Source organism: Pseudorca crassidens, chromosome 20 (assembly GCF_039906515.1).
Source record: "Pseudorca crassidens isolate mPseCra1 chromosome 20, mPseCra1.hap1, whole genome shotgun sequence".
In the NCBI taxonomy this organism is placed as follows: domain Eukaryota; kingdom Metazoa; phylum Chordata; class Mammalia; order Artiodactyla; family Delphinidae; genus Pseudorca; species Pseudorca crassidens.
This window is the reverse complement of record NC_090315.1, coordinates 10633311-10658448: the sequence shown is the minus strand read 5'-3', so window position 1 is coordinate 10658448 and position 25138 is coordinate 10633311. Positions and strand designations below refer to the sequence as shown.

The following is a 25138-nucleotide window of genomic DNA, read 5'->3' as shown; positions in this document are numbered from 1 at the left end:
GCGCGAAGGGAGCCTCCAGGGCCCGCGCTTTACGACACTTGTGCAGCAGCGGCAGCGGCAACTCGGCACTCCTTCGCGACGATTCGGCCGGGTGCCGCTGGCCGCGGTTGCCAGGGTGGGGGGTCGCTTTGCGGCATGGCGATGGCGGAGGGCGAGCGGACTGAGTGTGCTGAGCCCCCCCGGGACGAGCCCCCGGCTGATGGCGCTTTGAAGCGGGCAGAGGAGCTCAAGACGCAGGCCAACGACTACTTCAAAGGTACGCCCGCCCTGGAGGGAGCGAAGGAGGGTGGAGAGCGGCCCAGGTCAAGGGGTGCCGGGCCCGCGCGGAACCATGGCAACGAGGAGCGCCAGCCTGGGCGCGGGGCAGGCACTACCAAGTGACTGGGCGTGGGGAGGCCGAGGATGGCGCTACCAAGGGGCGACAGAGGGGCCTTCTGAGAGAAGGGGTGACACCTAGAAGTGGCGTACGGAGCGGGTGCTAAGTGGGGAGACTGAGGAAGGCGCTTCCAAGTATGAAACGGGAGGGGGACGGGAATGAGGGCACTACCAAATGTGAGACCCCAGAGGTGCCAGCTTATGGTGAGACCTGAAGAGGGCGCTACCAAGTAGTGACATGGGGCGGAGCAGTGATGGCGCTACCAAGTGGAGAGACACCAAGTGGGGGGGAGGGGGGAACTGTCCCAATAGAGCAGGAAATCATGGGAGTGGAGAATAGATCATTAGATGGGAGGGAAAGGAAGTAGGAGATTTGGGGTTACACCAGGAGAAAGGAGGTTCTGGGAGTAGAGGTGAGGCAATCCCAAGAATAGTATGACTTAGGATCTTGGGAAAGAAAGGTGTGGGGGCACCCATTCATTCATTCATTCATTACGTTTATTGAGCATCTGCTATGTGCTAAGGACCATGCTCGACGTTAGGGATGTAGCAGTAGATGAGACAGATGTAGCCCTACCCTTATATAGCTTGTAATTTAGCAGAAGACTCAGACATTGAGTAAACACACAGATAAATATTAAAATACTTAGAAGCTGTGATGAGTCCTTTGGAAAAACCCCAACGTAGTGTGAAGTAGAGAATAAGGGTTAGAGGCTAGTACTTTAGGGAGGGCGGTCAAGGAAGATCGTACTGAGGAAAAGGAATTTAAGTTGAGAAAGAGAATTGGGAAGGAGTGTCCCAGGTGGGTGGAGCTGCCTGTGCAAAGGCCCTGAGGTCGGGAATGAAAAGAGACTGGCTGGCTTGGCTGGAGATTTAACGAGTTAGTAGGGAAACAGGTACAAGATAAGCTTAGGACAGGGGCCAGTTCATGTAGGGTGTCACAAGTCACTGCATAGACTAGTGAGAATTTGACTCTGCTATCCAAGAGGAGACATTGAGTAGGTAGACGGGCCAGTCTGGAAGTCTTTGGAGAGGGATTTGGGTATGATCAGCCTATGGGTGGACTGGAACACCCTGGGAATGGATGAGGTCACCTCAGAAGACAAGGGGCCTAGTACGGAACCTCAAGGGATTCTAATGTTTAGGACAGAAAAGTGGTCAGTGAGGTGGAAGGAAAATCAGGAAAGTTGAGAGAAGAGAGTGCATCTAGAAGGAGGGGCTCTACCTGAGGTCGGATGCTGCCAAAGCGAGCACCGATCATTGACCATGGGATTTGCCTCTATAACATGTTGGTGGTCGCCTTGACCAGAGCAGTTTCTAGGGGATGATAGCGATGGTAGCCAGAGGGAAGGGCGCTGAAGAGTGAATGGGAAATGAGGAAGTGGAGACAGCAATTGTTGACAAGGGTTTTGAGAATTTTGGTTCTGAGGGGGAGTGGAGAAATGGGGGGAGGGTGCTTTTTTTTAAGAGTAGAAGAGACTAAGAGTATGGTCCTACAGAGAGAGAGTTGATCTTGCAGGAGAGAGAGGAGACCTCCAGCAGCAGAGCCCTGGAGGAGGGGTGGGGCATGGGAGGAATCCAGAGCATTAGTGGAGAGCTGTCCTCTGGTGGGAGCACGAACAGATTTTAAGAGTGGGAAAGTCAGGCCAGAGCAGCGAGAAGGAGGTGGGGCTGGTGAGAGGTGAGGCTGGAAGGTAGAGCCCTGGAGGCAGGTCAGGGACATGATCCCAAGGGTGGTAGGAAGCCAAGGAAGGTTTGAAGAGAGGAGCAACACTGATTAGCGCGTTTGAAGGCGATCCCCCAGCGGCCTTGTAGAGACTGGACCCAAGGGCAATGCTGGAGACCAGGAAGGAGACTAGAATGGTGGACAGGTGAGTGGGGAGGGGGGTGGTGCCCACTAGGCTGGAGAGACGGAAATCGACTCAAGAAATGTTTCAGAGGGAGAATGACAGCGGCCGCCTGGAGAGAGGGAGGAGGGAACCCCAGGCAGGAAGAGCTGGATGACAAAGGCCCAGAGGTGAGCCTGGCACCAAGGAAGTGAGTGGGGCTGGAGTGTAAGAGGCCAGAGGAGTTTATGGTGAGGCTGCAGGCAGGAGCCCGAGCTTTCCACTTGAGGACCCCGAGGAGCCGTGGATGGTTCTGAGTGGGGAAGGACTGGATTGGGTTTGTGCTTCAGGAAGGCCCCTCGGGAGCGGCGGGGGGTGCGTACGCTGGGAGAGCTGGGAGGAGGCTGGGGCAGGAACCTGGGCAGGAGAGGGTGAAGGCCAGACCAGGGCAGAGAGGGGTTCTCGGGGTGGAAGTGAGAGAATAGATTTGAGAGATGTTCCGGAGGCTGACATGACAGAACAGGGTGACTGCCTGGCTTTGGGGCTGGAGGGATCAGGTGTCCAGGACAGGGTCCAGTCTCCAGCTGGGGGTGGTGTGGAAGGTGGGGCTGTTCCTGCAGTGGGGCTCGAGAGGAGCAGCAAGTATGGGGGTGATGCTGTGGCGAGGGAAGAATTCTGGGAAACAGTAGGCCGTCGGGAAGGGCTCCTTGCCCTCCAGGACCTGGGATCTGAGCTCTTAGGAGGCCTGAGACTGGGCAGGTAGCCAGCGGTCCTGGCACTGAGCTGGAACGGAGGGGAATGCCCCTTCTGGTCCAGGTCCCTCGCTGTTTGGCAGGCAGCTGCAGCCGCAGAGCCCCAGTCTCCAGGGCTGGGGGAATAGCAATGAAAAGAATAATTACAGCTCGCCTGAATTGAGCCCCCGTGGTGGCCAGGTACACCACTTTGTTTAATCCTCCCCCAGGTACTAGGTAGGAGTGGGCCTGTTTGTTTATAGAGGAAGCTGAGGCTCTGAGAAGTGAAACCGCTTGCCCAAGGTCAGGGTGTGTGAGCAGCACAGCCCGGATATCCCCCTTCCTCACCACGTGCTTGGCACCCACGTTCAGAGTCCTTAGCCACAGCCTCACCTGGAGCCGTCCTGGCCCCAGTGGGAGAAGAGGGGCCCCAGGGGCTCAACATGGTGGGAGAAGAGGGGCCCCAGGGGCTCAACGTGGTAGGAGAAGAGGGGCCCCAGGGGCTCAACATGGTGGGAGAAGAGGGGCCCAGGGGCTCAATATGGTGGGAGAAGAGGGGCCCCAGGCCCCCCGCCCCCATCAGCATGGCTAGATCACTTCTGTGAACTCAGGCCCGTTCCAGAGGCCCTGGTGGGGCAGAGCCTGATCCCCAATGTCGTTCAGCTCTCTTCCCCTCTTTCTGGGCCTCATTGCCCCCCACCCCCTTCTGTAAAAAGAGAGGGGTTCTGTTTGACCCCCCAGGAGGCCTCTGAGTCTAAGAGTTTGTAGACAGGCTTAAGAGCTCAGGCTGCCTGGGTTCAAATCTTGTTTCTTCCTCTTAACTGCTGTGTGGCCCCTGGGCAAACCTTAACTTCTCTGCGCCTCAGTCTCGTCCTCTAAAATGGGGCCTCTCTTGAGGATTAAATGCGTTCATATTTGTCGAGCACACACAGCAGGGCTGGGATCTGGTGCCGCTGGGTGGCTGTGCGAAGCACAGGCCCCTCCTGTTTGCTCTAGTCTCTTCTTCCTTTCATTTGGTCATTTATTCACTTCTTTTACAAGCCTCTGCTGACCTCTTTCTCTGCTGTAGCCACATTTCAGCCAGGAGTTCCTTTCACCCTCACAACCAGCCCATGAGGCAGGGCCGATTGTGGTTCCCGCAGTTCAGATGAGCAAGCTGAGGCTGAGAGCGGGGAGGCTGTCTGCCCACGGTCTCGTGGTCAGGATCCTCAGAGCCAGATGTCCGGCTCCGAGGCACCAGGCTCCCCACCGCATGCCGAACGGCCCGGCAAGAGCGCTGGCCAGTCTGTCTCTGGAGCCCAGCCGGGAGGCTGGAAGGAGCCCTCGAAGGTGTTGGTGTTCCAGGGAGGGTCAGTCAGACTTGGGCTGCCTGCTTCTGCCCTTGCGTGTTTCTGGGAAGTCCTGGGCTGCCCTCCAGCGCTCACCATCCTGGGGGACACACCCATCACCTAACGGTGCCTACCCAGAGCGGGCAGGGCTGGCATAGGGGAGCCCAGGGGCCGAGGCAGCCGGAGAGGTGCCTGATGCAGCCTGGGTGTCAAGGGAGGCTTCCCAAAGGAGGTGACACCCGAGCCATTTGAAAGATTGCCAGACGTCAGCCTGCAAGAGGAATCGCTGTTATATTGTTCCTGGCATCTCCCAGCACCTGGCTTCTTTCTCTAGTGTAGGTGTGTCCTGTCTTTCTCTTTCTTTCATTCCTTCCTGCCTTCATTCAGGAACCATTCATGAAGCCTGGAATCCTCTTCTTCCATTCTTTTCACCTGGCTCACTCTTTCTCCTCCTCCAGGTCTCAGTTCCGGCATCCCCTCTGGGTTGCCCCAGTTGTAAAACACTCTGGGCCATCACTGCCTGGGGGTGGATCTGTGTGTGCTGTGTCACTCCCACCCCGCAACTGGACTGTGAGCCCCAGGAGGGCAGGGCTGGGGGCTGCTGGGGGCTGCTGTGTCCTCCGACAGGGCAAGGGTTCAAAGAAGTAAGACAATCAGGGCCCCTGCCCTTTTGGGGCTTAGGTTCAAATTGGGATGATGGATTATAAGCAAACAAAGGAAAGCCGTGGTTTATCAGATGGCTCTGGAGAAAAGAGTAGTAGAAGTTAGGGCAGGAATTTTCATTTTAGGCTCAGTGTCTGGAGGACTCTGAAACCTTAGACCAGAGAGGGCACATAAGTTGCCCAAGGACACACAGCTAGTAAGGAGTGGAGCCAGCAATTGGGCCCAGGCTACCTGCCCCTGTGTCTGTGCCTGTCTCTATGCCAGGCTCCCACTGAGAGGCCACCTGGTACGGAGGATGAGAGTGGGAGCATTTGGGTCTTGGCCTGGCTCACAATTCCTGCCTGCCACTTTGTGTGTTGGGGTTTCCCTCCTAGAGCCACGCCTGGAAAATGGGGCTAATGCAGCTGTCCTCGGGGTTGCCGTGAGGGTTCGGTGAGGCGACTCATGCGCCAAGAGCCCCGTGTGGCACCTGGCACGTCATGGCCTCCGCAGTTCGGGCACACCTCCTAGCTGCGGCCTCCTGCCTGCTGAATGGCCATATGGGCAGGACCCAAGACAGCTCTGCAGATACACACTGAGTGTTTGACCTTGAACAAGACCTCTGTGGCTTGCTGTAAAGTGAGCACCAGACGGTGCTTATGCCGTGGGGATGTGAGGATTCCACAGGCTGAGATGTAACGTGCAAGGCATGGCCGTAGCTCATTTCAAATAAAATTGACCTTTCCCCTTGGCCAGATGTCACATCCTGTCACTCCACACTTAGAACATTGATGTCCACACCCAGCTCTGGCTGTGGTCTTTGGGATCTGTCCTGCCAGCCTCCCTGCCCTCATATCCTGCCCTCCCCCAGCTCACTCCACCCCAGCCACACCACCCTCTTGCTGGTCCTGGAACATAATGCTCTCTCACCCCTTCCCTCGCCCCCCCAGGACCTTTGCACCTGCTGTTCCTTCTGTTGGGAATGCTCTTCCTCTGGTCTGGTTTGTCACTTCCTTTGGGTCTCTGCTGACGTGTCCCCTTCTTGAGACCTAAGTAGGTTCCTTTTCCTTCCCCACTTCCTATTCTCCTACTAGAACCCCTCTTTGGGCTTGTTTACTTGCTTGGGGGGCTGGACAACCAAGGGGCTCAGGGAAGACTCACACTTGCTGGCTCACAGCCCAGGTCTGGCACTCAGTAACATATCCTCTCCGGGCCATGGGGAACATTTAGTAAGACCCTCCTGAAGTCCTGGAAGAAGTATTGTCCACCTGGGGCCTTGGGGGGTGATGGTTGGGTGGATGGGTGTGTGGAAGTGATTTGGGGTCTTAGGGATTTGGGCCTGAGGAGACAAGGCCTGTGCTAGGGTGGGACAGGACAGGGAAGGGGGGTGGGCTGAAGAGACGTTTCTGAGCTCAGCTGTGGACCTCAGTTTCCCCATTTGTAAATTGGGGGACTGGGCGAGTACCCAGCCCAGGGCCTCTTCTGGCTGGGCGGTGGCAGCCTTGCCTCATGCTTCTCCTCCTCCATCTTCACAGCCAAGGACTACGAGAACGCGATCAAGTTCTACAGCCAGGCCATCGAGCTGAACCCCAGCCATGCCATCTACTATGGCAACCGCAGCCTGGCCTACCTGCGCACTGAGTGCTATGGCTACGCGCTGGCCGACGCCACGCGGGCCATCGAGATGGACAAGAAGTACATCAAGGGCTACTACCGCCGGGCCGCCAGCAACATGGCATTGGGCAAGTTCCGGGCCGCCCTGCGCGACTATGAGACGGTGAGCCAGGCCTCGGGGGGTGAGCCAGCTCCCAGCTTCTGAGCCAGGCGGGTGCTGAGGGCCGGGTGGGGGCAGGCTGGGGGAGGACGGCCTCTGTGTGTGCAGCTGGACTAGACGGGGAAGGTATGAGGGGGCCATTCACATGTTTACTTGCCGCTTGCTCATCCAACAGATGCCAGCCGGGCTCGTAGCCCAGCTCTGCCATCGTCGCCTGGTGACCTGGGACAAGTTACCTGGCCTCTCTGTGCCTCCTTTCCCACATCTGTGAAATGGGAGGACAGTAAGACCTACCTCTCAGGGTTGCCGTGAAGAATAAATGAGCCTCTGCTTTCCAAGTGTTTAGAACTGCCCCTAGCATGTAGTCAGTGTTCTGTAATAATTAACTATTATGATAATTGTTGCTGTTATTGTTGGTGAACAAGAGGCACACAGCTCTCCTGGTGGAGCTTATAATTCGGAGGAGGGCAAAAAGCAAGCCCGTCATTGTGAGGGTACACAGAATCGTTGCAGGTGAGGATATGGGCCTGGGAGAAAATAGACGAGGCTGATATGCTGTAGAGGGAGCAAACGGGGGATGTGTTTTAACGAGGTGACAAGGGAGGGGACCTAGAGGATGGCAAGAATTCACCAGTTCACTTGCTTATCTGCCACCCCATCACTGTAACTGCTCTGATGATAACGACAGTGGTAAGGACTCCCAGAGCACATGCCTTCGGGCCAGGCATGTTCGATACCCTTCTCGTCAGCTGGCTGAGGGACTCGTGAGGCAGCCCTGTGAGGTGGGAACTGTGATTACTCCCATCGTACAGATGGGGTGACTGAGGCCCAGAAGGCTCAAGTCCCCTGCCCACCAGCACGCGCAGGCGAACGGCAGAGCTGGGATCTGAACGCAGGCAGCCCGGCCCTCCGGCCCACTCTTTCCCCGCTGGAGAGAGTCGCTCCTCGAGAGCAGGGGTTTTGTTTATTCTGGTCATTGGGACGGTGCTTGGCATCCAACAGGGGCTTAGTGTTCGTTGAATGAATGATCACTCTGCCCCCGTCCCCGCAACGCACCCGGCACTCCCTCCTTTCATTTCATTCGTCACGCACTCTGAGCAGCTTCTGTTGTGTCGGGAGAGGCGGCAGGGGAGGCTGAGAGCCACAGGCTGCAGTTGGAGGGAGCCAGGGCAGACGGTTGGGGCTGGCTGCTGGCCCGGAGAGGAGGGCGGCTGTCAGGCCAAGTGCAGCCTCCAGCCAGGCGCTGGGCCGGGGGCACCTGTGTCAGGGTCGGGCAGAGGCCTGAAGGAAGAGATAATTCAGAGACTGAGGGGCGGAATGGAGGAGGGGTGACCCCCCGCGAGGAGGACGGAGGAAGGAGCAGCAGAACAGAGCCCTTGCAAGCCTGGGCTCCCAGGCCGTTCCCCAGCCAAACCTCTCCCTTGTCCCTTGGCGTCCTCATTTGGAGAATGGTAACAAGAGGAGTGGCCACCTCCTGGGCGGCTGTTGGGCTCTGGTGAAGTGGTGTGCGTAAAGATCATAGGGCTGGAGGGCTCCGTAATGAGTAACTCGGAAGACAGGTGGGGTTGGATGGGGATTTCCTGCAGGTCCCCAAATGGGGGGAGGGGCCTTTCCTGCAGGTCCCCAAATGGGGGGAGGGGCCTGGAGGAGATGGGAGGGGGCAGGAGATGAGAGGAACCCCAAGCACAGGTCTGCGGCACAGCTCTGGCCCAGACTGGGCCCTCGCCCCGCATATTCCATGAGGCTGAGAGGTCACTTGCAGCCGTCTTGTGGGCATACTGCATCTGAGTCTTCTCCCGGGCCTTGCGGATGCCCTGGGGGCCGGGTCACGGCCCATTTCCCTGTGAGGGCTTTGCCAGCAGCCCTGGGGAGCCCCTGCACGAGCCTGAGATCCTTGCCCACCTGGGCCAGCCGCCCGCCTGCAGGTCGTCCTTTCTGACATGTTTCATCCGACTCTGGGTGCAGGGCAGAGGGCTGGGCCCTGGGGTGGCTCCCCATCCAGTCTCTGCCTCCAGGGCTACCTTGGGACGTGCTGGAGTTTCACGGAGGATGTGCCCAGGCCCCCTCTCAGGTCATGGCATCCTCGGAGGCGGAACCAAGATGTGACCGTGGTTAAACGAAGAGCCTGAGGCTGTGTCTCACAGCAGCCTGGGCCCTCAGGTGAAGGACCCTTCTTTTCTCAGCCTCAGTTTCCTCACCTGCATACTTACTGTGGGCCTAGCTCTGCTGTGAGCTCTTGACGTGCTTTTTACAAGAAGGAAAATGCGTTCAATCCGTTCTGCAAGAAGGAAAAAGAGGTCTAGAGAGAGGAAGTCCCTCCTCCAAGGTCACCCAGCAGCGAAGTGGCAGGGCTGAGACTTGAACCCATAGTCCATGCTTGTAATGGTTAGTGGGCCGTGAAGTCAGTGTAACAGTTTGAGACCAGCACTTCTGCCTTCATCAAATAGAATAGAGAAGAAGACAGCAGTTCATTGTTTGGAGGAAGTACGTATATATTTGTGAAAGAGTATTTTTCATTTATGTGAATACGGATGCGTATTAGGTGTGATAAAATATATATTTCTTACTGTGAGTCATAGTCTCAAATTCTGAAGGTCACTCATGCAGGGGCTGGAGGCGCCGGCTCCGCGGTCAGGACGCCCGGCTATGAGCTGTGTATCTCTGAGAGCTTTGGATCTTCGGCCTCAGTGTCCTCATCTGTAAACGGAAGAGAACAGCAGAGCCTGCCTCAGTGGCCTTGTGAGGATTCGGCAAGAGTAGTACGTTCAGAGTAGGGCCTGCCCGTGCTCAGTACTGGGTGCGCTTTCTCCTGGGGGTGTCTGGGGAAGAGGCTGCGGCCCCCAGGAAGGGCCGTGTGCAGGCACAGGGCCTTGTTAGGGGGTGGGGACGTGGGGGCACCTCTCTTCTGCTCTCCCTCCAGGGCAGGAGCTGATCTCCCCTTTCCATGGGTCCATGTTGAATCCCCCCACCAATGCCCCTCATCTCCAAGCTCATCCTTCCCGGGGGACTCTGGCTCCAGGATTCCCCGCCCCCTTACTGGGTCCTCTTCTCAGAAGATTCCACCTGTGTTCTTTCCCGTCTGTGACTGGAACTCAGGTGGTGACTCACACGGGCCCGGGCCGGATCTGGGGACTCCTTCAGCACTCCTCACCCTCTCCTGGGATTTTTGGGGTTTGGTTTGTAATATGGTTTGCATTTGGGTTTCTTCTTACAGCATAGCCCAGCACAGTCAGTTAGCAGTGCGTTTTGCCTCGCTAGCCCGTTCCCCTAAGGTGTGGACGTATGATAGTAACAGGAACGGTCACAGCTGACACCTGACACGGCGCTCTCAGGGGCCGGGTGCGCTGGTGACCTTTGTGCTGTGAAAACTCATGTGATCTTCATGACAACCCTACGCAGTGGGGACTCTTACTATCCCTGATTTACAGGTGAGAAGACCAAGGCCCAGAGAGTAGTCACTGCCCCAAGGTCCCGCAGCCAGGAAGGGACAGCCTGGTCCCAGACTTGGTGGCATAATCATCGCCCTTAGCTCAGGCAGCGTGCTCCGATGGTCTCACTCTGATTTATTATGGAAGGAGTGTTGGTGTGACCTCCTAGATGAATTCACTGGAGGGTCTCGACCCATGGGGTGAAAACCCTAGTGTCCTGCTTCCCACTGCCTCCCCCAGACCCCTGGCTTCCTTGGTTGCCCATGTGCCACTGGCAGGCGTGGCCTCTCTCTGGGCTGCATCCCCTCACCTCTACATTGGAAATAGTCATAATGGCCCACAACCCATTGTCACGTGGGTCCCCTGAAGTGAACTCTTGCTCCTTCACCTCAGTTGTAAACCCGAGCCGTTGTGAAAAATAGTCTGGTAAGTTTGGGCAGCTCATTTGGTGGCAAAATCCGATCTGAACTGATAGGCCGTTGATGGTCTTGTTTGCCCCCATGTAGTGCGACCAGAAGTTTCACTGCAGAAACGGGAGTGTGTGTGGTTACCAGGTGCCACCCGGACTTGCTGGAGGTGTCCTGTAACATACAGCACGCGGGTGCACTGTGTCACCTTTCTAAAATCCGAAGAGTTCCCAATTCCCAAACACGCGCAGCCCCCGTGGCTTCACGTGGGGATCACAAGCCTATGTTATCATTTCATTGATTGGAGTCGTTGTAGTTACTGCCTGTGAATACTCCCAGCTGAAAATACCACTTTTTAAAAGCAGCTTTTTATTTTGAGAACGTTGTAGCTTCACACGCAGCCGTAAGAGGTAATACAGAGATCCCACTCTCCCAGTTTTCCCCAGTGACGTATCTGGCATCACTATCAGAATCTGGATACTGACATGGATACAACCCAGATCCCACTTTTTTTTTTTTCTTTTTTGCGGTACGTGGGCCTCTCACTGTTGTGGCCTCTCCCGTTGCGGAGCACAGGCTCCGGACGCACAGGCTCAGTGGCCATGGCTTACGGGCCCAGCCACTCCGCGGCATGTGGGATCTTCCCGGACCGGGGCACGGACCTGTGTCCCCTGCATCGGCAGGCGGACTCTCAACCACTGTGCCACCAGGGAAGCCCCCAGATCCCACTTTTTAAAGAAAAGTCCAGCATTCGCTTCTGACCCAACAGGCCTTGGGACCCACTAGGCCCCTCCAGCCTGGAGCAAACGACCTTCCCCAGGAGCGGGAGCCTGGCAGGGTCACTTCCCTTTCCCAGCCAGGCAGCCAGTTATAGTAGCAGTCGCAGCAGCCCCAGGCCCTGGCACAGGCGCTCGCTCGCTGCTGGGCCCTGTGATGGGCCTGATGTTAAATTCTCACAGCCACCCTCCACCTCTCCAGCCTCCCTTGCTTTCTAGAAGCTGAGGGAGGCTGGAGAGGTAGGGCTGCCTGCCCTGGAAGGCCTGGATGCAGGCCCTGGAGGCCTGGCCCCAGAGCCTGCACTCATGACCACGACGGTGTCTCCCTGGAGGCCACGCAGGGCACCGTGGGGACGGTGGCAGCGGTAGGGAGGGGAGCACATCCCAGCGTGCTGGGGGAGCAGGATCTCAAGCAGCGAGAGAGCTGAATCCTGGCTTCTTGGGTCAGTGACCTCACCTTTCTGGGCCTCAGTTTCCTAATCTGTCAAGTGGAGATGTGATAACATCACATAGAGCTGCTCTAGGATTCAGTGAGCAAGGTAATTGCTCACAACATCAGCCACGTGGTGAGCGTTCGAACACTTAGCTGTGTCCCGGTGCCGCTGCTGCTGTCGCTGCTCCCGCCCCTCTGTTCCCGGGGTCGTTGGCGTTTGCCTGCATCCCGCACCCCAGCCTCTGAGCTGTCTGCGAACAGGGTAGTGGCTCAGAGGGAATGCTTAGTGGGGCATCCATCCACTCCGGGCATTCGTTCCCAGCTGGGACTCGGCCTCAGCCCTGCCCTCGTGGCCATGGCCGCCTTGCAGTGGGGAGGCAGACCCATCTCCAGCAGTGCTCTGGGCTGGGGCGGGCGGGGGGAGCCCAGGGCCCTGTGTGAGCCCAGAGGGGGTGCCTGACCCAGCCTGGGGGAGAGGGGAAAGGGGAGCTGAGACCTGGAGGAGGAGGAGGGGCTAGAAAGTCGCTGGAGGTAGAAATGAGGTGCTCTGGGCCAGGGGCTGCCTGTACGAGGCCTGGAGTTGAGAAGGAGCTGGTGCTTGGGGACTTGGGAGTTTGGTCTGGCTGGTAGTGCTGGGCAAACAGAGAACGTGGAGGGGTGGGCGGGCCTCTGTGGGCCAGGCCCAGTGGTGGTTTGGACTTCGTTCTGCGGTGTGGACTCGTAAGGTCTCCTTGGTGGGGAGGACTCCAGGGAAGGTCTGGTGCTGCCTTTCTCCCAAGCCTCGCACTGCACCCCTACCCTGGGTGGAGCTGCCTGGCAGGGTGCCCTAGCCTGAGCCTGCCCCGAACCAGCTTCCTGCCCCCGCTCCTGGCCTGCACACCCATTCTCAGGGGCGTGAGCCACACTGACCCTCAGGGGTTATTAGCAGATGCCTTTTCCCAGGCTTCTGACTCACTCTGCCAGGCTTTCCAACCGGGGGGCATCCCTGCCCTTGAGGGCCAGCCCTGGCACACCCCTTTCGGCCCCCCCGGCACAGGAGCTGTGGGAGTCCGCTCCTGGGGAGGCCAACAGGGTGCGCAGGTCAGGCAGGGTCCACTAATAGTTACAGGAACAGTTACAGATAACTAAACTGAGGCTCAGAGGGGTGAATTCACTTGCCCAGGGTCACCCAGCAAGTAAGGAGCAGAGCTGGGATCTGAATGCAGCCCTGCCTGCCTCTCAGCTTGGAGGATCAGAGCTTTTAGGAAGCGGGGTAGAAGGTAAGGAGAGCGGAGAGGACAGGCTCCTTCTCCTGAGAGCTGAGTGTGTCCCAAAGCCGTATGCCTGCCGCTTCCTCCATACGATCTCATTTAATGAATGCAGCAGCCCACGAGAGGGGGCATTGAAGAGCAGCCTACGCTAATGTGGACTTGACTCACGCCTGGCACCGCTGCACACACTTCACAAGTGTTCACTTGTTTAGTCCTCCCAGCCCCCAGGGTAGAAACACTGTCACCTCTACCTTACACAGGAGGAAACTGAGGGAACTCACTTGTCCTGGGTCTCCCCAGAGCCCAAGATTGAACAAGGGCCACGTCACCACGAGGTGCCCGCTGCTGCCCACAGAGCCCAGGCTGCATGCCAGGCCCTGTGTATCACCCCCAACAGCCCTGGCAGGTGGAGCCTGTCATCTCCCCCATCTTGCAGATGAGAAAACTTAGGCTCAGCGAGTCCGGGTTATCCAGCAAGTCATTGCCTCTTCAGATGAGTCTGGGCTGTAAATTATGACTTTGGATCCGGCCCACCCTTTCCTGTCAATCCCACCCTCCTTGGTATTGACTGTAACGGTATCAGTAAAGTGCATCTCAGCCCGCTCTGATTCCAATGAGGAGGCTGAAGTGGGGCCAGTTTTATTCTGATGATGGTCAGAGCGAAGATTTATTAAGAGCATCTGCGTGGGTTGGCACGTTTACCCACCCGGCAGCCCTGTGTGGGCAGCTCTGTCAGGCCCAGTTTGGGGATGCAGAAGCTGAGGGCCAGAGGTGAAGCGAGCCCAGGCTTGCACCCCTAGTGCACCCGGCACGGGTGCTCTGCTCAGCAGTCGTGAAGCCCCGGGCCAGGCAGGCCGAGGGCAGCCGCGGCGTCCCCATCTCCCTATGGCCCCGACCCCGGCCTGGGTGTTGATGCCTCTTTCCTTCCCTCCCCTCTCACCCACCCACGCACCCAGGTGGTGAAGGTGAAGCCCCACGACAAGGATGCCAAGATGAAATACCAGGAATGCAACAAGATCGTGAAGCAGAAGGCCTTCGAGCGGGCCATCGCAGGTGACGAGCACAAGCGCTCCGTCGTGGACTCACTCGACATCGAGAGCATGAGTGAGTCAGGCCTGGGTGCCCCGCTGTGCCCATCCCAGAGCATTCCTCGTCTTTGCCTGAGCCCTCCATTCCCAGTGCATGCTGGGGCGCAGGGGGGATGGGGCTCAGTGGTGCCTCTGGTGCCCGTCCCCACACGCTGTCTGTTGCTCCTTCGCCTGCGCTTCTGGGGACTCCACAGTCCAGAGCTGGGTCTGGAGGTTCCGGATTCGGGCGAGCTTCCCTGCTGTACCACCCACCCTGCCCTCCACAGTTGCATTCACCCGTCACGGGCCTCCTGTGTCTGGTTTGTCCGTAGGTCCTCTGGGCGCTCAGCTGAGTCTGTCATTCATTCCACAGATGGTTATTGGGCACCTAATAGGTGCCACTGTTCTAGGCACTGGGGACACAGCTGAGAACAAAACAGCCCCTGCCCTCCTGGAGCTGGTGTCCTAGTGGGGAGAGAGGATTGACTAGTCAGTTAACAGTGTCAAGTGCTATCAAGTCCAGTCGAGGAGAGGGCCTTTGAGCTGACCTGAACGGAAGGAGCGGGCCATGAGAGGACCCGGCCGGGGAGTGGCATCTTCTCTCACTCCATCCCCCTCTCAACCTGTGTGTCCAGCACCATCTGCCCCGTGCCTGGGAGCCAGGCCCAACTTCCCACCCTCACAGTGGCCATGGCCACTGACTCTCATCCCCCCATTCACACACCAGCCATCGAGGATGAGTACAGCGGACCCAAGCTTGAGGACGGCAAAGTGACAATCACTTTCATGAAAGAGCTCATGCAGTGGTACAAGGACCAGAAGAAACTGCACCGGAAATGCGCCTACCAGGTAACGCCCCTGTCGAGGGCTGAACGCGCCTGTGACCCCAGGATAGCATCACAGCCGGGCCTGAACCCCATCACAGGGCACGAGAGGAGAAGGGTGGTACCGGCAGCGAACACTTGCTGAGCCCGTGGTGTGCCTGGCACCCTGCAAATGAATTCTTTATTTCTAGCATTTCCATTGGGTTATTTTTTTCAATAGCTTTCATCTCTCTGCCCCATATGTTCATGCATGTCATTTACCTTTTCTGCTAGATCCTTTAACACCTTTTTTTCATAGTTATTTTAAAGTCTCTGTCTGGATGTTCCCCCATCTCTGGGTCTGCTTCCGTTGTGTGCTCTCTGCGTCTTATAATTTTTTATTGTATGCCAGACATCTTGTGTAAAAGAGTAGTAGCGACTGAGGCAAAACTTTCCTTCAGGAAACGGCAGGACCTGATTCTGTCGGGCTGCTATTGTGAGGGTCTGTGTCCATCTCATCTGCAGTTCAGGGGCAGGTCTTATTGGACTTAGTTCACCACCGGTTTCAGGTGTCTTCAGAGTGGAATCAGGACTCTCCCGTCTGCAGGGCTTGGGATCTCAGCCCTGGCAAAATCCCAGGGATGTCTTTATGCTGTAAAGTCTCCAGCTTTTGGAACTGGAGGAAAGCGCTCTGATTTTCAGCCCCGCTGCCAAGATGGGGTGGCTGGGGAGTTCTCTGCCTTCCAGTCTCACCGCCACTTTTGTGCCTCAGATGGCCTCTCTCCACCACGCCGCTTTGCGCCTTGCCTTCTGGGTGGCTGTGGGAGAGAATCCGAGGGCGAGGGTGGAGGCCTGCGGCGGGGCCCCTCAGGGCTCTGTAATGCCAGCCCACGCAGGCACGAGGGTTCTGCTGCCTTCCCCTCAGCCTTGAAGGGTCTTGCCCTCCTGGCGCGCTGCCAGGGGGGATGCAGTCATGGTCCCTTCCTCCCAGGGAAGGGTTTCTCACCGTTACTGCCTGCAGTTTGATTCATTTAGGTTTCTTTGTGTCCTTGCTCTCAGATGTTTCAGGGGGTTTTTTGTTTGTTCCTTTGTTTTTGTTTCTTTTTTGGCTTGTTCTCATCATTAGGGCAAGAATGACAGTCTTGCACAAACTCTTTACATTCTGACCTGAAGTGGACATCTCCTACTTTTTTTTTTTCCCCAGGCCCTGCTGTGCAGCTTGTGGGATTCTTAATTCCCCGACCAGGGATTGAACCCAGGCCCTGGCAGTGAAAGTGCCAAGTCCTAACCACTGGACCACCAAGGAATTCCCTCCTCTTCTCTTTAACACTCTGTTTTCCCAGCTTTGTATTTAGAAAACTGTCAAGCCTACAGAAGAGTCAAAAGAACAGTGTGGTTAACATCATACCCCTTTCACACCTAGGTTCACCGTTATCGTTTTGACACATTCACTTCATCTTTCTATGTATATGGGTGTGTAGATACACATACACTTCCTTCTTTTTCCTGAACCATTTGAGAATAAGTTGCATCATAATCTGTATCCCCTAAAAACAGGACATTCTCCTACGTGACTATGATTTAGTCATCCCACCTTATAATTTAGTACCAATACAATAATACTGACTAATGCAAACAGTCCACAGGCTGTCCATAAGATTTGCAAACACTGTCAGGTGTACATGACATTGTCAAGGTCATCTTCAATCTGAAAGAACTAATACTCTGTGTTTCTAGACAAATATTTTAATTTTCCCCAGTTTTTTCCCCCCAGACGTTCTTTTTAGCTGTTTTTTTTTTTAAAAAAAAAAAAAAAAAAAAAAAATCCAAAATCCGGGGAATTCCCTGGCAGTCCAGTGGTTAGGACTCTGTGCTTTCACTGCCGAGGACCTGTGTTCAGTCCCTGGTTGGGGAGCTAAGAATCCCACAAGCTGTGTGGTGTGGCCAAAAATAATAATAATAAAATATAAAATAAAATCCAGAATCCACTGAAGGATCAGTTACTGCATATGACCTGCCTTTTTAACCTTTTTTTCATCTAGAGCAGTCTCAAGCCTTTGTGGGAGATTTTCGTGACATTGACATTTAGACGTTTCCAAGCCAGTTGTTTTATAAAATGTTCCACATCTGGCTTCATCCTATGTGTTTCTTCATGATGCTGATTGTTTTTGTTTTTTTTTTTAACATTTTTATTGGAGTGTCATTGCTTTACAATGGTGTGTTAGTTTCTGCTTTATAACAAAGTGAATCAGCTATACATATACATATATCCCCATATCTCCTTCCTCTTGCGTCTCCCTCCCACCCTCCCTATCCCACCCCTCTAAGGTGGTCACAAAGCACGTAGCTGATCTCCCTGTGCTATGCGGCTGCTTCCCACTAGCTATCTATTTTACATTTGGTAGTGTATGTATGTCCATGCCACTCTCTCACTTCGTCCCAGCTTACCCTTCCCCCTCCCTGTGTCCTCAGGTCCCTTCTCTACGTCTGCATCTTTATTCCTGTCCTGCCCCCAGGTTCTTCAGAACCAATTTTTTTTTTTTAGATTCCATATATATGTGTTAGCATACGGTATTTATTTTTCTCTTTCTGACTTACTTCACTCTGTATGACAGTCTCTAGGTCCATCCATGCTGATTGTTTTAAGAGAAACCAAGAATCTAGGTTTTCCCATGAAATAATCCTGATGTTTAAATACCGCATGGGACACTCGGGTCACAGCTTGGGGGCCGCCTCTGTTCCCGGCCAGCACCCGCGCAGCCAGGCCTCCCTTGCCCCTTCCTCTCCTCTCCCCTCCCTGCCTCTCCCTCACCCTCAACCCAGCAGCGTCTCCTAGCCAGTACAGTCTCTCTGGGGCTGGGGTGGGCGGCAGGCCCTCCAGCTGGCCCCACTCACAGCCTGCCCTGCCTTCCAGATTCTGGTACAGGTCAAAGAGGTCCTCTCCAAGCTGAGCACACTCGTGGAGACCACGCTCAAAGAGGTGCGCGCTGGGGGCAGTGTGCGGGCAGGCGGGCCGGGGCGGGTGGCTCCCTGGCTGGGGAGGGGCCACGGAGCTCAGAAACTCACAGACCCACCGGGCTTGGTCTGCCTTCTCTCTCCCTGACGTCTGCCCTCCTCACCCACCCTGTCTCTCTCCTCCTGGCTGTCTCTCTCCTCCCCTCTTCATTTCTGTGCCTTACGCCTGTGTGTTCTGCACGGTTCTTCTCGGTCTGCTGTGACCTCTCACCCCTCCCCTCGCTCCTCCCCCCTCCCCACATCTCTCTCTGGGCCCCTCCCTCTCCGGTGGCCTCTTTTCTTCCAGACAGAGAAGATTACAGTGTGCGGGGACACCCACGGCCAGTTCTATGACCTCCTCAACATATTTGAGCTCAACGGTTTACCCTCGGACACCAACCCCTACGTATCCTTCTTCGGAAGGGCAGGCCCCTCCCCTGCCCCGCCTCCCGGGTATGGGGTGCACGAGGGAGAGGAACCCCTGCCTGGGAAACAGGCGTGAGCCTGAGGAGGGAGAGGCCTGAGTGCTTGCACTGGCACTGAGCGGGGGTGGAGCGGCTGGCGGCCTTGCGCTCCGGGCTCTGGGGCCAGACCGGTCAGGGCCAGTCCCCGCCTGCTGTGTGACCTGGGCAGGTGGCCAGTGTGTCCGAGCCCCAGCTTCCCCCCGGCTTGAAAGAGGGCTGGATGTGTGTGGTATAAGAGCATATACGTGGGGCGCCTGGCCCAGCCCACACCTGGCTTCCCTCTTGGTTGTGCCGTTTTCCAGCTATGGCTGTGGCAGGTCACTTCACCTCGCAGTTCCTCGGGTTCCTCGTTTGTAAAATGGGGAGAAGAGGTAGTGGTAAAGTGGGCTTCCCTCATCGGGCTACTGAGAGGAATAGTGTGTTAACACCTGTGACGTGCTCAGTGGCCCACGGTCCATGCTGAATAAGTATTTGCTCATGTTATAACTGCCTGATGAATGGCCACTGGGTGGGGCTACCAGGCCTGTGCAGTGTCGGGTGGGAGGGCCTGTGTCCCATTTGCCCTATGGCTTTGGGCCTATACTGGGGGGAGAGCTGAAGCCGGCTGACCACCTGGGGTCTCCCCCTCTGCCATCAGTTTCCCTGAGGAGCGGGCGAGGTTGGAGATCTTAGTACCATCCCGAGGCTCGGAGAGGCCAAGCTGCTGGGCCAGACCTACACAGTGAGGAGAGACGAAAGCCCAGATGCCCCAAGCCCTGCTGGCGTTCTCGACCCCAGGGCAGTGCCGCCAGGAGCCGGGGTGTGGAGGGGCTGAGGAGGGAGCAGTCCCCCCACCCTTGTTTTCCTTAGCAGAGCAGATATTTAATGGCGACTTCGTGGACCGCGGCTCCTTCTCCGTAGAGGTGATCCTCACCCTTTTCGGCTTTAAGCTCCTGTACCCTGATCACTTTCACCTACTTCGAGGTGAGCTGGGAGGCAGCAGGGTCTGGGGTCAGGGTGGGGACCTGGGCAGAGCCCTCGCTTTTTCCTCTGTGAGCCTCCCATTTCTTATCTAAGAAGTGGGGATACCGGTTGCAGGTGTGTTTGTTTTGTGTCTTCACTGAGATCATGCACGGGCCTGCCCTGTAAGGTTGGGCAGGTTGTGCACTGTGCAGCGGCATCACGTTAATGGAGCTCTGTGGGCCCTGGTGAGGACTTGGTCATGGGAGGGCTCTGAGCAGAGGAGGGTCAGGGGCTCTCTCTGGTGTTAAGAGGATAGCTTGGGCCTCCATGTGGGGAACAAACCAAGGGCTGAGAGTGGGAGCAGGGAGACTGGTGGTGGCTGGACCCGGGTGGGAACAGTGGTTGGATTGGGGCTCACTTTTCAAAGTAGAACCCAGAGTGTTTGCCAGTGGGCTGGATGAGGGTGTGAGAGAAAGAAGGGGTCAAAGGGGGTACTCCAAGGTTTTGACTGGAGCATCTGGAGGGCTGTGGCTGCCACTGACAGATGCGGGGACAGGAAGAGCAGGATGTAGGCTGGAAGATGGGGAGCTTGGCTCTGGATGTGGCTGTGAGACTGAGAGATGTCTGGGGGCACCCGGGGGGCTGTAAAGTGTGGGTTCCTCAGCGTACATGTGGTATTGGGCAGGATGAGCTCACCAGGGAGTGAGGGCCGCCGGCGGAGGACCTGCCCGCTGAGAGGTGGGGTGGTGAGCGGAAGGTGCAGCCAGGAGAGGGGGAGAACCAGGAGGAAGTGAGGGCAGCGGGCTGGGTTGGGGGCTCCTGGGGGCACGAGTGCTGACAGCGGGCAGGTTCACAGCCAGGTTCGGGGGGTTCTTGCAGCAGGACCTGGCATGTGGCAGATGCTCGATGAGCGCCTGCTGCAGCCGTGGGGGCCTGGCAGCTTCCTTGTCTCCCCCAAGCCCCGGGAGGGAGGAATGAGGTTGCGGGTGGGAAGATAAAAGCACGGCGTGGGGCTGGCCCACAGCAGGCACTCTGCAGGGGGCCTCTTCTCTGTCAATATCTCCCCCTCCTTGGTGCTTCCTGCCCAAAACGTACGGCAAGTCCTTCAAGAAGGAGCCCAAGGCTCACAGGGGCAAGGGACAGGCCTCTGGTCACTTGGGATCGGGGCCAGGGCTGAACCCAGGCCTCACCCACTCCGTGATGATCACTGCAGGCCTGGGCCTTGTGGCCATGTGCCTTCTCAGCCCGTTTGCCCCTCTAGAAAGGGGCCAGGTTTCTGGGAGGGACCAGTGAGCTGCTGTGTGGATGCCATTGGCTTGGGGCCACCAGGCTGTCCTCAGCCTTGGCCGGGGTCTGAGCCAGAGGGCACCCAGCGGTGCTGAGGTTTCTCTTTGTCCTGCTGTCGGCCAGGCAACCATGAGACGGACAACATGAACCAGATCTACGGCTTTGAGGGTGAGGTGAAGGCCAAGTACACAGCCCAGATGTACGAGCTCTTCAGCGAGGTGTTCGAGTGGCTCCCGCTGGCCCAGTGTATCAATGGCAAAGTGCTGGTGAGGCAGGCCCGCCCCCGCCGCCGCTATGAGGTGCAGCGAGTCAGAGGGTTGAGGTGTGGCTGGCCCCTGCCCTCACGCTGCTGTTCCCACCTGAACCCCAGATCATGCACGGGGGCTTGTTCAGTGAAGACGGCGTCACCCTGGACGACATCAGGAAGATCGAGCGGAGTCGGCAGCCCCCAGATTCAGGTGACTGGGGAAGGCTGGGGACAGCCCCTCCCTCCTGGGGCTCGGGGGCTCCAGCCCTGCCCCGATGGGCTTTGCGCCCTCGGCAAGAGACAGCAAGGCTGAGCCTCAGTTTCCTGACCTGTAACTTGGGTCAGTGCACCTCCCTCGTGAGGCAGTGCTGGCCGGGGAGCATGAGTGTCCGCAGCACACGGCGGTCATTTATTTATTTATTTGTGAGTTCACCTGCTGCCCCTGGAGTGATGTGATGGGGACAGACAGCAGAGTGTTAGCCACACACAGCTGTGGGGAGAGGGTGTGTGTGGAGTGGTGAGGTAGCAGGCCGTGGGAGGGCCTCCTGGGGACACCACGCGAACACCGACAGGGCAGGAGGAGGAGGTGCCTTCTCGCAGGAGTGCGGCCGGGCAAGCGCGGGGCGCGGAGGGGCTGGTGAGGCCAGAGCCTGTCTGGCCTCACAGGTCTGGGTGAAGAGCTTGGTCTTTGTTCCTAGGGCAGTGGGAGCCACAGAGGCCTGAGCAACAGAGGGACCTGGTCAGAACTGCAGTGTTAAAAGCTCCCTCCAGGGACTTCCGTGGCCCCAGGGCGGTCCAGTGGTTGGGACTCCGCGCTCCACTGTAGGGGGCTCGGGTTGCATCCCTGGTGGGGGAACTATGATCCTGCATGCTGTGTGGTGCGGCTAAAAAAAACAACAACAAAGAAACGCTCCCTCCAGCTTTGGGGCCCTAATGGATTGAATGGGGTCTGGTCCCGGGGGAAGGTCAGCGGGGAGGCGAGCAGCGGCTCAGAGTCCTGTCTCTCGTGCCCCACGCCTGCCCCGCGGCGGACGGCCCCTCCCCTGCCCTCCGTCAGGCCCCGACGCTCCCCTCTGCTCCCTTCCAGGTCCCATGTGTGACCTGCTCTGGTCGGACCCGCAGCCACAGGTCAGTCTGCCCGGGGCCGTGGCCAGCAGGTGCGGGCTGTGGGCAGAGCGGGCGGGTTGGAGCAGCAGGCACCCTGAGCTCCCTGTCTCCCCAGAACGGGCGCTCGGTCAGCAAGCGGGGTGTGAGTTGCCAGTTCGGGCCCGACGTCACCAAGGCCTTCCTGGAGGAGAACAACCTGGACTACATCATCCGTAGCCACGAGGTCAAGGCCGAGGGCTATGAGGTGGCACACGGCGGGCGCTGCGTCACCGTCTTCTCTGCCCCCAACTACTGGTACGTCCCCACCTGCCCCACCCATCTGGTGGTTTTCTTTTTTTAACTTTTTGTGATAGAAAATTCCAAGGATACATAAGAGTAGATAAAATAGTATGATGAACGCCCACGTACCTGTCACCCAGGTTCAACAGTTACCAGCTCTCACCAACCCTACCGTGGGCTATTGTAAAGCAAACCCCAGGCATTCTCGCTTCTACCCGTTGTTGCCCTAGTATATTTCTGAATGAAGGAAGTCTTCTTTTCTGTGTGTAATTGTGATGCCACTGTCACACCTTCTAAAGAGGTCACCTGAACCCAGCCAGAGTTCCATTTCCCCACGTCTCTCATCAACGTCTCATTTTAGTCGATTTCTTCCAAGCAGGACCCAAACAAGGGCCACGTTTTCAGTCTCCTGATCTTCGAGTTGCCTGTTCTTCTTGCCCTCCCCCTTGCTGGTTTTTGGTTGAAGAAACCGGAGTCTCTTGTGCTCTGGCCGTTCCATCCCCAGGTGGCCGGACACCACATTCCTCTGTCCCCTGTGTTTCCTGTTGACTAGAGCCGGGGCATCTAGCCTAGTCAGCCTGGAGACCAGGTTTTGGCAAGAGTCCTGCCTCTGTGGGGCTGCCCGTGCCCTCTGCCCATCCTGTCAGGAAGGCCCTCTGCCGGCCCTGCTCCCTGGGCCCTCTCCTCCCCGCCCCCGGCTCCCACGTGGCCCTCTCTCCCCCTCATCCCCACGCCTCCTGCCTCGGCCCCCTGGGCCCCTCTTCACCTGGATTCCTCTCTCTTGCCTGGTGAGCCTCTGTCCGTCCATGTCCTTGACTCTGTCCAGGGCTCTTCTCCCTCCTTCTCCCTGCCCCGCCTCCTCCTTGATGCCCCAGGCCCACCCAGCCTCTGATGGACCACACCGGCCCTTCTGCCCTTGTCCCCGCAGCGACCAGATGGGGAACAAAGCTGCCTACATCCACCTCCGGGGCTCTGACCTGCGGCCCCAGTTCCACCAGTTCACAGCAGTGGTGAGTCACCCCCTTGGGTCCCCTGGTCTCCCTGGCCTGGGCCCCGGGGGGAAGAGGCTCTCAGGGGTAGGGCTGGTTTCTGCATCTGGTGCTCAGAAGACCCTCCTCCACGCGCCAGCCCATTTCTGTCTGTGTCTAACCTGTGTGCCTCTGGTTTCTCAGCCTCATCCCGACGTCAAGCCCATGGCCTATGCCAGCACGCTGCTGCAGTTAGGGATGATGTGAGGCCCACGTGGCAGGGGCCCTGCTCCCCATCCGACCCCAGGCCCGGCCCAGGGCAACGTTGGAACCCCCTTTTACTTTGTAAAGTTTGTATTTATTCCCCTTTAGGTTTGCAGAGGGGGTGGGGGGCTGGCCAGATGGTCTGCTCCCTGGACAAAGAAGAAGGAGGTGGAGAGGCGGAGGGTGGGTCACCAAGCCGGCATTCTGGAGGGAGGCCAGCACTGCTGGGGGGGACGGGGCCCAGAGGCTTCCCCGCCCCCTTGCTTGCGTGGCCCCTCCCCTGCTAAAGCAATAGGTCCCCGCCATGGGAAGACCCCTGGAAGGAGGGTCATCAGGGAGGCCTCACCTGCACCTCACCCGCTCCTGGCAGCCCCAGGGCGGGGCTAGGCTGGGGCTCACCCCCTTCCCGGCTCTTTTATGTCTGTAATTAATTATGTTAAAATAAAGTCATTATTGTAAGTCAGCTTGTCTCCGATGGTGGAGCCTCGGGAGCTGCTGGGATGGGGGTGACCGCTTCATAAAGTCCTGTCCCCTCATCTCTCATCTCCCTGGGGCACCCTGGAGCTGGACAGGCCGGTCTTGGGGCCAGCCAGCCAAGCAGCCCCTTGGCCCATCATAGTGGGCTCCTGAGGGAGAGTTCTGCCGCCTGGGACAGAGAACCCCCATCAGCGGCTCACGTGCAGGTGGGGAGACCAGGGCAGAGCAGAAGCTCCTCCTTCCCTCTGCCGATCCCCGTCAGCAAGTGTTCACTGAGGCTGCTCACAGCCCAGCGGGGCAGAGCCCTCTTGGGCAGGCCAGCCTCGGTCCTTACATCACGCAACGAAGCAGACGTCTCCACCCGCCATGGAAGACTGGAGGTATTTTCTACCACTTCCCCTTTTATTCTCCATCAGAGGTTACCGTTGAACCCCATTCAGGCTGCTCTCCCTGGCTTGGGCCACTGGAGAGATGTCTGTTTTTAAGTCTGAGCTCTTTTGGATCCACCTTTTCCAGATGACAGCAGATGGAGGGGTGGAGTCCGGTGAGTACCTTGACTCCTCAGGTGTCCCCCCACCCCGACCCGGGGGACAGAAATGAGGTGATCTCAGTCCTAATTCTGTTTCTGCATTCAGAGAGGTCCTGCGGGTAGGTCCTCTTCTCCACGGCAAGTCAGTGTTGCAGTGGATGTGAATGAACCACCTTCCAGGGGGTATGCACTGGGCTGTCCTGAGGAAAATAGGCACGAGTCCCAATGTGCCAGTTGCATTTACTTCCCATGGGAAACAAGTGTTCTGAGGAGCCCTCCAGACCTCCAGGGCGAATTCCAGCGGGCGAGGCGCCCGGCATCCGGGTGTTGAGATTACTCCTGCTGGTAACCCAGGAGTTCAGGAGTCCCCAGGCCCACCCTCATGTTCAGTCATTTGCTGGAAGAACTCACAGAACCCAGAAAAGCTGTTATACGCACGGTTAGTTTGTCACAGCAAGGAAAAAAAAATCAGCAAAGAGAAGAGGCACACAGGGCGGAGCCCAGGAGAGATCAGCCGCGGGTGTCCGGTTGTCTCTGCCAGTGAAGTCACACGGATAGCGCTGCTTTCTCCCAGCAACCATGTGACAGCACGCACAGGGAAGGTCACCTGGGCCTTGGTTTTCAGGGTCTTTACTGGGCTTGGTCACGTTGGCCACCCATCCCACATGGCAGACCTTAGTCTCCAGAGAGACTAGCTGATGCCGTGTGGCCCAGGGTCCCCAGCATAAATCTCGGGTACG

The 25138-nt window shown here is 57.4% G+C and overlaps 1 protein-coding gene across 1 annotated transcript; it reads left to right on the top strand.

Annotated features, from left to right (window-relative positions):
- The first annotated feature begins 46 nt into the window (after nt 1-46).
- On the top strand, nt 47-23855 carry PPP5C (protein phosphatase 5 catalytic subunit). The gene is made up of 13 exons (XM_067720046.1): nt 47-256; nt 6438-6679; nt 13927-14074; nt 14765-14886; nt 17755-17820; nt 18142-18240; nt 19156-19261; nt 20651-20793; nt 20898-20985; nt 21862-21902; nt 21997-22175; nt 23089-23170; nt 23333-23855. Exons 1-13 carry the CDS (start codon nt 136-138, stop codon nt 23393-23395), a joined length of 1500 nt encoding a protein of 499 aa, XP_067576147.1. The 5' UTR covers nt 47-135; the 3' UTR covers nt 23396-23855.
- The last annotated feature ends 1283 nt before the right edge of the window (nt 23856-25138 follow it).

Excerpts from the sequence above, each read along its gene's own strand:
- PPP5C (XM_067720046.1), top strand. The coding sequence starts at position 136 with ATGGCGATGGCGGAGGGCGAGCGGACTGAGTGTGCTGAGCCCCCCCGG. Across the intron at positions 14,075-14,764 it reads ACTCGACATCGAGAGCATGA|CCATCGAGGATGAGTACAGC; the intron begins GTGAGTCAGGCC and ends TTCACACACCAG. Across the intron at positions 19,262-20,650 it reads TCACTTTCACCTACTTCGAG|GCAACCATGAGACGGACAAC; the intron begins GTGAGCTGGGAG and ends GCTGTCGGCCAG.